The sequence below is a fragment of the Salvelinus alpinus genome, chromosome 13 (assembly GCF_045679555.1).
Source record: "Salvelinus alpinus chromosome 13, SLU_Salpinus.1, whole genome shotgun sequence".
NCBI lineage: Eukaryota > Metazoa > Chordata > Actinopteri > Salmoniformes > Salmonidae > Salvelinus > Salvelinus alpinus.
The window spans coordinates 53,925,895-53,937,194 of NC_092098.1; the positions used below are offsets into that span (position 1 = coordinate 53,925,895).

General features: G+C 48.3%; 1 protein-coding gene across 1 annotated transcript in view; it reads right to left on the reverse strand.

Moving 5' to 3' along the window:
* The window catches only part of LOC139537932 (relaxin receptor 2-like), a 145,249-nt gene that overhangs the window by 83,736 nt on the left and 50,213 nt on the right, over positions 1-11,300 (reverse strand). Inside the window, exon 7 of the mRNA XM_071339832.1 lies at positions 3,471-3,542. Within this exon, the coding sequence (XP_071195933.1) occupies positions 3,471-3,542 (72 nt within the window). The remainder of the gene's footprint in view (positions 1-3,470; positions 3,543-11,300) is intronic.

An 11,300-nucleotide genomic window follows, 5' to 3' on the forward strand; every position in this document is an offset into this window, starting at 1 on the left:
TCGAATACTGACTTGTATCACGGGTGACCTGGCTGAGTCTGTCGCAAAACGATTTGACTTCACAAACAATCAATTTGAAAGGGTAGTTCACCATCTCGAAACGAGCAACAATTCAGCCATTCATAAAACAGAAAGACCTCCAAGGGCGCCAACAGTTTAGAAGCAGTAGCTGCTGTCATTACGACGCAAGTTTGAGACCCGGTCAGGGATGCAGGACTTTCTCCGCCCAATTCGCTACGCTACTTCATCTGGCGCTAATTCCTTCAGCTTCTCAAATGGACCGACAGCTAATAGATAATGGTTATTGTGGTAACCCTAACCCACCCTAACCCAACCCTAACCCTAACCCACCCTAACCCTAACCCAACCCTAACCCAAACCCCAAACCTAACCCTAAACCTAACCCCAACCCTAACCCCAACCCAACCCTAACCCTAACTATCCACAGTAACATTTCAACTATCTGCTAACCTTAACCCTAACCCTAACTCTAAACTTAACCCTTATACCAAACCTAAGCCAAACTGTAACCTTAGCAAGCAGTTGCTTATCAGCAGATAGTCAGTTGCTTATCAGCAGATAGTCAGTTGATTATCAGCAGTTAGTCAGTTGATTATCAGCAGTTAGTCAGTTGATTATCAGCAGATAGTCAGTTGATTATCAGCAGATAGTCAGTTGATTATCAACAGATAGTCAGTTGATTATCAGCAGATAGTCGGTTGATTATCAGCAGATAGTCAGTTGATAGTATGACCATCTGTAGAGCAGCTCTTTTCTTTAGCTTTTTTTATTTTCTCTTTCTGTTTTTTCTCAGTCTCTCTCCTCACCTCTCGGTCTCTCTCCTCACCTCTCAGTCTCTCTCCTCACCTCTCAGTCTCTCTCCTCACCTCTCAGTCTCTCTCCTCACCTCTCAGTCTCTCTCCTCACCTCTCAGTCTCTCTCCTCACCTCTCAGTCTCTCTCCCCACCTCTCAGTCTCTCTCCCCACCTCTCAGTCTCTCTCCCCACCTCTCAGTCTCTCTCCTCACCTCTCAGTCTCTCTCCCCACCTCCCAGTCTCTCTCCCCACCTCTCAGTCTCTCTCCTCACCTCTCAGTCTCTCTCTCCACCTCCCAGTCTCTCTCCCCACCTCTCAGTCTCTCTCTCCACCTCTCAGTCTCTCTCCTCACCTCTCAGTCTCTCTCTCCACCTCTCAGTCTCTCTCCTCACCTCTCAGTCTCTCTCCTCACCTCTCAGTCTCTCTCCTCACCTCTCAGTCTCTCTCCTCACCTCTCAGTCTCTCTCCCCACCTCTCAGTCTCTCTCCCCACCTCTCAGTCTCTCTCCTCACCTATCAGTCTCTCTCCTCACCTCTCAGTCTCTCTCCTCACCTCTCAGTCTCTCTCCTCACCTCTCAGTCTCTCTCCTCACCTCTCAGTCTCTCTCCCCACCTCTCAGTCTCTCTCCCCACCTCTCAGTCTCTCTCCTCACCTATCAGTCTCTCTCCTCACCTCTCAGTCTCTCTCCTCACCTCTCAGTCTCTCTCCTCACCTCTCAGTCTCTCTCCCCACCTCTCAGTCTCTCTCTCCACCTCTCAGTCTCTCTCCTCACCTCTCAGTCTCTGTCCTCACCTCTCAGTCTCTCTCCTCACCTCTCAGTCTCTCTCCTCACCTCTCAGTCTCTCAGTCTCTCTCCCCACCTCTCAGTCTCTCTCCTCACCTCTCAGTCTCTCTCCCCACCTCTCAGTCTCTCTCCCTACCTCTCAGTCTCTCTCCCCACCTCTCAGTCTCTCTCCCCACCTCTCAGTCTCTCTCCCCACCTCTCAGTCTCTCCCCCCACCTCTCAGTCTCTCTTCCCACCTCTCAGTCTCTCTCCCCACCTCTCAGTCTCTCTCCTCACCTCTCAGTCTCTCTCCTCACCTCTCAGTCTCTCCCCCCACCTCTCAGTCTCTCTCCCCACCTCTCAGTCTCTCTCCCTACCTCTCAGTCTCTCTCCCCACCTCTCAGTCTCTCTCCTCACCTCTCAGTCTCTCTCCCCAACTCTCAGTCTCTCTCCCCACCTATCAGTCTCTCTCCTCACCTCTCAGTCTCTCTCTTCACCTCTCAGTCTCTCTCCCCACCTCTCAGTCTCTCTCCCCACCTCTCAGTCTCTCTCCCCACCTCTCAGTCTCTCTTCCCACCTCTCAGTCTCTCTCCCCACCTCTCAGTCTCTCTCCCCACCTCTCAGTCTCTCTCCTCACCTCTCAGTCTCTCTCCTCACCTCTCAGTCTCTCTCCTCACCTCTCAGTCTCTCTCCCCACCTCTCAGTCTCTCTCCTCACCTCTCAGTCTCTCTCCTCACCTCTCAGTCTCTCAGTCTCTCTCCCCACCTCTCAGTCTCTCTCCCCACCTCTCAGTCTCTCTCCCCACCTCTCAGTCTCTCTCCCCACCTCTCAGTCTCTCTCCCCACCTATCAGTCTCTCTCCTCACCTCTCAGTCTCTCTCTTCACCTCTCAGTCTCTCTCCCCACCTCTCAGTCTCTCTCCCCACCTCTCAGTCTCTCTCCCCACCTCTCAGTCTCTCTACCCACCTCTCAGTCTCTCTCCCCACCTCTCAGTCTCTCTCCTCACCTCTCAGTCTCTCTCCTCACCTCTCAGTCTCTCTCCCCACCTCTCAGTCTCTCTCCTCACCTCTCAGTCTCTCTCCTCACCTCTCAGTCTCTCTCCTCACCTCCCAGTCTCTCTCCCCACCTCTCAGTCTCTCTCCCCACCTCTCAGTCTCTCTCCCCACCTCTTAGTCTCTCTCCTCACCTCTCAGTCTCTCTCCTCACCTCTCAGTCTCTCTCCTCACCTCTCAGTCTCTCTCCCCACCTCTCAGTCTCTCTCCCCACCTCTCAGTCTCTCTCCTCACCTCTCAGTCTCTCTCCCCACCTCTCAGTCTCTCTCCCCACCTCTCAGTCTCTCTCCCCACCTCTCAGTCTCTCTCCTATCTCAGTCTCTCTCCCCACCTCTCAGTCTCTCGCCTATCTCAGTCTCTCTCCTCACCTCTCAGTATCTCTCCCCACCTCGCAGTCTCTCGCCTATCTCAGTCTCTCTCCTCACCTCTCAGTCTCTCTCCCCACCTCTCAGTCTCTCTCCCCACCTTTCAGTCTCTCTCCTATCTCAGTCTCTCTCTTCACCTCTCAGTATCTCTCCCCACCTCTCAGTCTCTCTCCCCACCTCTCTGTCTCTCTCGTCTCTCGCCTCTCAGTATCTCCTCCCACCTCTCTGCCTCTCTTGTCTCTCGGTCACTCTCTCTTTCTCTGTCTGTCTCTCTCCCTCTCTCTCTCTGAGATGGGGGAAATGTAAAGTAGAGGATTAACTACTAATGCAATAGAGGAATGAAACAAGCCATTTGGAGGAGAAAAAAGGATGACACACACACACACACACACACACACACACACACACACACACACACACACACACACACACACACAGAGCGATAGAGAAAGAGAGAAGGACTGTGTGCTACTCACAGGAACATAAGGGAGGTGAGGCCGGTGAAGGTGTCTTGGGAGATACTTTTCAAAGGGTTATGATCCAACACCCTGGTGAGAGAGAGACAGAGACCTTACAGTACAGTTATGGAGAGAGAGAGAGAGAGAGAGAGAGAGAGAGAGAGAGAGAGAGAGAGAGAGACAAGACCGTACAGTTATGGAGAGAGAAGACCGTATAAAGTACAATACATCGGTCTAAGGCACTGTATCGCAGTGCTTGAGATGTCACTACAGACCCGGGTTACAGACCCGGGCTCTAGCGACTCCTTGTGGCGGGCCGGACCCCTGCAGACTGACTTCGGTTGTCGGTTGAACGGTGTTTCTTCCGACACATTGGTGCGGCTGGCTTCGGGGATAAGCGGGCGGTTGTTAAAGGAGCTCGGTTTGGTGGGTCATATTTCGGAGGACGCATGACCCGACCTTTGCCTCTCCCGAACCCGATGGAGAGCTGCAGCAATGACACAATATCGTAATTGCCACTTTAAGAGAGCAAACCAGCTGTCCGGGAGGAGGAAGTGAATATGGGAGCACTTTGTTGGCGCAGCAATTTTGCGTCTGGTTTGTTTCCGGCGTGTTTAGCTCGTAAAGTTTTAAGTTCAGTGTTACCGCTCCACTAGGTGTCTGACGCTTGTAGGGAATGTTGTTACTCTACTAGGTGTCTGACGCCTGTAGGGAATGTTGTTACCGCTCCACTAGGTGTCTGACGCTTGTAGGGAATGTTGTTACTCTACTAGGTGTCTGACACTTGTAGGGGATGTTGTTACTCTACTAGGTGTCTGACGCTTGTAGGGACTGTTGTTACTCTAATAGGTGTCTGACGCATGTAGGGAATGTTGTTACTCTACTAGGTGTCTGACGCCTGTAGGGAATGTTGTTACCGCTCCACTAGGTGTCTGACGCTTGTAGGGAATGTTGTTACTCTACTAGGTGTCTGACACTTGTAGGGAATGTTGTTACTCTACTAGGTGTCTGACGCGTGTAGGGAATGTTGTTACTCTACTAGGTGTCTGACGCGTGTAGGGAATGTTGTTACTCTGCTAGGTGTCTGACGCGTGTAGAGAATGTTGTTACTCTACTAGGTGTCTGACGCTTGTAGGGAATGTTGTTACTCCACTAGGTGTCTGACGCTTGTAGGGAATGTTGTTACTCTACTAGGTGTCTGACACCTGTAGGGAATGTTGTTACTCTACTAGGTGTCTGACGCTTGTAGGGAATGTTGTTACTCTACTAGGTGTCTGACGCGTGTAGGGAATGTTGTTACTCTACTAGGTGTCTGACGCTTGTAGGGAATGTTGTTACTCTACTACATTACATTTACATTTTAGTCATTTAGCAGACGCTCTTATCCAGAGCGACTTACAGTAGAGTGCATACATTTTATTACATTTTACATACTGAGACAAGGATATCCCTACCGGCCAAACCCTCCCTAACCCGGACGGCGCTATGCCACTTGTGCGTCGCCCCACGGACCTCCCGGTTGCGGCCGGCTGCGACAGAGCCTGGGAGTGAACATAGACCACTGCGCCACCCGGGAGGCCTAGGTGTCTGACGCTTGTAGGGAATGTTGTTACTCCACTAGGTGTCTGACGCTTGTAGGGAATGTTGTTACTCCACTAGGTGTCTGACGCTTGTAGGGAATGTTGTTACTCTACTAGGTGTCTGACGCTTGTAGGGAATGTTGTTACTCTACTGGGTGTCTGACACCTGTAGGGAATGTTGTTACTCCACTAGGTGTCTGATACCTGTAGGGAATGTTGTTACTCTACTAGGTGTCTGACGCTTGTAGGGAATGTTGTTACTCTACTAGGTGTCTGACACCTGTAGGGAATGTTGTTACTCTACTAGGTGTCTGACCCCTGTTGGGAATGTTGTTACCGTTGATTTACTGGATTGGCAACAGTGTTTTGAAGCGTTAACGGACAAACCAACGGTTGTATCGAACGTACAAGTGCAACTGCAATCCGGAAGTTCCTAGCTAAGACCATAGCTCGTTCTCCCTAGCTCGCACCAGTGTGGTTGGGAACTGTAAATGCACTGGTGTGGACATTTGCGTTAAAGGGTGTCACGACTTCAACCGAGGCAGGCTCTCCTTCTCGTTCGGGTGGCGCTCGGCGGTCGTCGACACCGGCCTACTAGCTGCCACTGACTCTTTTTCCTCCCCCTCCTTATGTGTTTATTTGTATCACCTGTGTTCAGTTAATTGTTAATTAGTGTGGCTTTATTAGTCAGCCAGCCCGTACGCTTCTTTGTGCGGGATTGTTTCATTGTTACCACCACATCGACCGGGTAGGGATTGTGTGATAGATCTCCAGGTTAACGCTGCGCTTCCCAAGAGTCACGTGTACCCTTTGTCCCAAGAGGAGACGTTGGCTATGGAGACATATGTCGCGGAGTCTCTGGGACAGGGGTACATTCGGCCCTCCATCTCACCCGTCTCCTCGAGTTTCTTTTTTGTAAAGAAGAAGGAGGGAGGTTTGCGTCCGTGTATTGATTATAGAGGTCTAAATGCCATCACAGTTGGGTTTAGTTACCCACTACCTCTCATCGCTTCGGCGGTGGAATCATTTCACGGAGCGCAGTTCTTTACAAAACTGGACCTCAGGAGCGCGTACAGTCTGGTGTGTATTCGGAAAGGAGACGAGTGGAAAACCGCATTTAGTACCACATCGGGCCACTATGAGTACTGCGTCATGCCGTATGGGTTAAAGAATGCTCCAGCTGTTTTCCAATCCTTTGTAGACATTCTCAGGGACCTGCACGGGCAGGGGGTAGTTGTGTATATCGATGACATTCTGATCTACTCAACTACTCAAGCCGCGCATGTATCTCTGGTGCGCAAAGTGCTTGGCAGACTGCTGGAGCATGACCTATACGTCAAGGCTGAGAAGTGTGTGTTCTCCAAACAAGCCGTCTCCTTCCTGGGTTATCGCATTTCCACCTCGGGGGTGGTGGTGGAGAGTGACCGCATAAAGGCCGTTCGTAATTGGCCGACTCCAACCACGGTGAAAGAGGTGCAGCGGTTTTTGGGTTTTGCCAACTACTACCGGAGATTTATCCGGGGTTTTGGTCAGGTAGCGGCTCCCATTACCTCACTGCTAAAGGGGGGCCCGGTGCGGTTGCGGTGGTCAGCGGCGGCGGACGGAGCTTTCAACAGGTTGAAGGCTCTGTTCACGGATGCTCCCGTGTTGGCGCATCCGGATCCCTCTTTAGCATTCATAGTGGAGGTGGACGCGTCCGAGGCTGGGGTGGGTGCCGTGCTATCACAGCGCTCGGGTACGCCACCAAAACTCCGCCCCTGCGCTTTCTTCTCTAGTAAGCTCAGTGCAGCGGAGCGTAACTATGATGTGGGGGATCGGGAGTTGTTAGCGGTGGTCAGGGCCCTGAAGGTGTGGAGACACTGGCTTGAGGGGGCTAAGCACCCTTTTCTCATCTGGACCGACCACCAGAATCTGGAGTATATTCGGGCAGCTCGGAGACTAAACCCGCGTCAGGCAAGGTGGGCCATGTTTTTCACCCGGTTTAGGTTCACGTTGTCCTAAAGACCCGGTTCCCAAAACGTAAAGGCTGACGCACTGTCTCGCCTTTACGACACGGAGGATAGGACCACCGAGCCCACTCCCATCATCCCCGCCTCGAGGTTGATAGCGCCAGTGGTATGGGAGGTGGACTCGGACATCGAGCGGGCGTTACGGGCGGAACCCGCGCCTCCTCAGTGCCCGGCCGGGACCGACTGATTCGGTGGGCTCATGTCCTACCCTCCTCGGGTCACCCTGGGGTGACGAGGACAGTGGGGAGCCTTCGGGGAAGGTATTGGTGGCCTACCTTAGCTCGGGACGTTAGGGTTTATGTCTCCTCCTGTTCGGTATGCGCTCAGAGTAATGCTCCTAGGCACCTTCCTAGAGGGAAGTTGCAACCCCTCCCCGTTCCACAACGGCCACGGTCTCATCTTTTTCCTCCCCCTCCTTATGGCTTTTGGATTTCGGGTGTGGATATTATTATTGTGGACTGGGTTCGTTTATTCGTGTCGTTTGACCGTTGTGTGTGACACCCAGTATGTCCGTGTTGGACATTGTGTTTGCAAGTTGAGTATTAAAAGACTCAACATATTGAAGCTCTGCTGTTCCTGCGTCTGACTTCGCACCTCCCGACACTCAGATCGTTACAAAGGGAGTATGCATTTGAGAATATTGATTATAATTGTTTTGTCTATTTATGAAACGGTATGGATTGAGTACTTAAGAGACATTTTAAAAATGGCTTATTTGTTTTGAACCACAACCCCCATTATCGGCAGACTCCACAGCCTTGGTTTCTCTGATGACTGCCTCAGCCACGCTCAAGGTCCTAAACGACATCATAACCGCCATCGATAAGAGACAGTACTAGTAATGACTGCCTCGCCTTGTTCACCAACTACTTCTCAGATGGAGTTCAGTGTGTCAAATCGGAGGGCCTGTTGTCCGGACCTCTGGCAGTCTCTCTGGGCGTGCCACAGGGTTCAATTCTCGGGCCGATTCTTTTCTCTGTATACTGCTGGTGATTCTCTGATCCACCTCTACGCAGACGACACCATTCTGTATACATCTGCCCCTTCTTTGGACACTGTGTTAACTAACCTCCACACGAGCTTCAACGCCATACAACTCTCCTTCCGTGGCCTCCAACTGCTCTTAATTGCTAGTAAAACTAAATGCATGCTGTTCAACCGATTGCTGCCCACACTAAGCAAACTGGATGCAGTCTATCACAGTGCCATCCGTTTTGTCACCAAAGCCCAATATACTACCCACTTCTGAGACCTGTCTGTTATCGTTGGCCCTCACTACATATCCATCGCCAAACCCACTGGCTCCAGGTCATCTATAAGTCTTTGCTAGGTAAAAACCCGCCTTATCTCAGCTCACTCTTCACCATAGCAACACCCACCCGTAGCACGCGCTCCAGCAGGTATATTTCACTGGTCACCCCAAAAGCCAAAACCTCTTTCGCCGTCTTTCCTTCCAGTTTTCTGCTGCCAATGACTGGAACGAATTGCAAAAATCTCTGAAGCTGGAGAGTCATATCTCCCTCTCTAACTTTAACCATAAACTGTCAGAGCAGCTTACCGATCACTGTACCTGTACATAGCACATCTGTAAATAGCCCACCCAACTACCTCATCCCCAGCGTGTACCCAACTTCCTTTTCACTTGATCAATCATCTAATGATCACTGGGTTTATTATTGCCACTGAAGTTGTTATTGGTTGGATGACTGGTGTTTATATGAGGTTATTGGTTGGATGACTGGTGTTTATATGGTGTTATTGGTTGATTGACTGGTGTTTATATGGTGTTATTGGTGGATGACTGGTGTTTATATGGTGTTATTGGTTGGATGACTGGTGTTTATATGGTGTTATAGGTTGGATGACTGGTGTTTATATGGTGTTATTGGTTGGATGACTGGTGTTTATATGGTGTTATTGCGTGGATGACTGGTGTTTATATGGTGTTATTGGTTGGATGACTGGTGTTTATATGGTGTTATAGGTTGGATGACTGGTGTTTATATGGTGTTATTGGTTGGATGACTGGTGTTTATATGGTGTTATTGGTGGATGACTGGTGTTTATATGGTGTTATTGGGTGGATGACTGGTGTTTATATGGTGTTATTGGTTGGATGACTGGTGTTTATATGGTGTTATTGGTGGATGACTGGTGTTTATATGGTGTTATTGGTTGGATGACTGGTGTTTATATGGTGTTATTGGTTGGATGACTGGTGTTTATATGGTGTTATTGGTTGGATGACTGGTGTTTATATGGTGTTATTGGTTGGATGACTGGTGTTTATATGGTGTTATTGGTTGGATGACTGGTGTTTATATGGTGTTATTGGTGGATGACTGGTGTTTATATGGTGTTATAGGTTGGATGACTGGTGTTTATATGGTGTTATTGGTGGATGACTGGTGTTTATATGGTGTTATTGGTGGATGACTGGTGTTTATATGGTGTTATTGGTGGATGACTGGTGTTTATATGGTGTTATTGGTTGGATGACTGGTGTTTATATGGTGTTATTGGTGGATGACTGGTGTTTATATGGTGTTATTGGTTGGATGACTGGTGTTTATATGGTGTTATTGGTTGGATGACTGGTGTTTATATGGTGTTATTGGTTGGATGACTGGTGTTTATATGGTGTTATTGGTTGGATGACTGGTGTTTATATGGTGTTATTGGTGGATGACTGGTGTTTATATGGTGTTATTGGTGGATGACTGGTGTTTATATGGTGTTATTGGGTGGATGACTGGTGTTTATATGGTGTTATTGGTTGGATGACTGGTGTTTATATGGTGTTATTGGTTGGATGACTGGTGTTTATATGGTGTTATAGGTTGGATGACTGGTGTTTATATGGTGTTATTGGTTGGATGACTGGTGTTTATATGGTGTTATAGGTTGGATGACTGGTGTTTATATGGTGTTATTGGTTGGATGACTGGTGTTTATATGGTGTTATTGGTTGGATGACTGGTGTTTATATGGTGTTATTGGTGGATGACTGGTGTTTATATGGTGTTATTGGTTGGATGACTGGTGTTTATATGGTGTTATTGGTTGGATGACTGGTGTTTATATGGTGTTATTGGTTGGATGACTGGTGTTTATATGGTGTTATTGGTTGGATGACTGGTGTTTATATGGTGTTATTGGTGGATGACTGGTGTTTATATGGTGTTATTGGTTGGATGACTGGTGTTTATATGGTGTTATTGGTTGGATGACTGGTGTTTATATGGTGTTATTGGTTGGATGACTGGTGTTTATATGGTGTTATTGGTTGGATGACTGGTGTTTATATGGTGTTATTGGTGGATGACTGGTGTTTATATGGTGTTATTGGTGGATGACTGGTGTTTATATGGTGTTATTGGTGGATGACTGGTGTTTATATGGTGTTATTGGTGGATGACTGGTTTTTATATGGTGTTATTGGGTGGATGACTGGTGTTTATATGGTGTTATTGGTTGGATGACTGGTGTTTATATGGTGTTATTGGTTGGATGACTGGTGTTTATATGGTGTTATTGGTGGATGACTGGTGTTTATATGGTGTTATTGGTTGGATGACTGGTGTTTATATGGTGTTATTGGTTGGATGACTGGTGTTTATATGGTGTTATTGGTTGGATGACTGGTGTTTATATGGTGTTATTGGTTGGATGACTGGTGTTTATATGGTGTTATTGGTGGATGACTGGTGTTTATATGGTGTTATTGGTTGGATGACTGGTGTTTATATGGTGTTATTGGTTGGATGACTGGTGTTTATATGGTGTTATTGGTTGGATGACTGGTGTTTATATGGTGTTATTGGTTGGATGACTGGTGTTTATATGGTGTTATTGGTTGGATGACTGGTGTTTATATGGTGTTATTGGTTGGATGACTGGTGTTTATATGAGGTTATTGGTGGATGACTGGTGTTTATATGGTGTTATTGGTTGGATGACTGGTGTTTATATGGTGTTATTGGTTGGATGACTGGTGATTATATGGTGTTATTGGTTGGATGACTGGTGTTTATATGAGGTTATTGGTGGATGACTGGTGTTTATATGGTGTTATTGGTTGGATGACTGGTGTTTATATGGTGTTATTGGTTGGATGACTGGTGTTTATATGAGGTTATTGGTTGGATGACTGGTTTTTATATGGTGTTATTGGTGGATGACTGGTGTTTATATGGTGTTATTGGTTGGATGACTGGTGTTTATATGGTGTTATTGGTTGGATGACTGGTGTTTATACG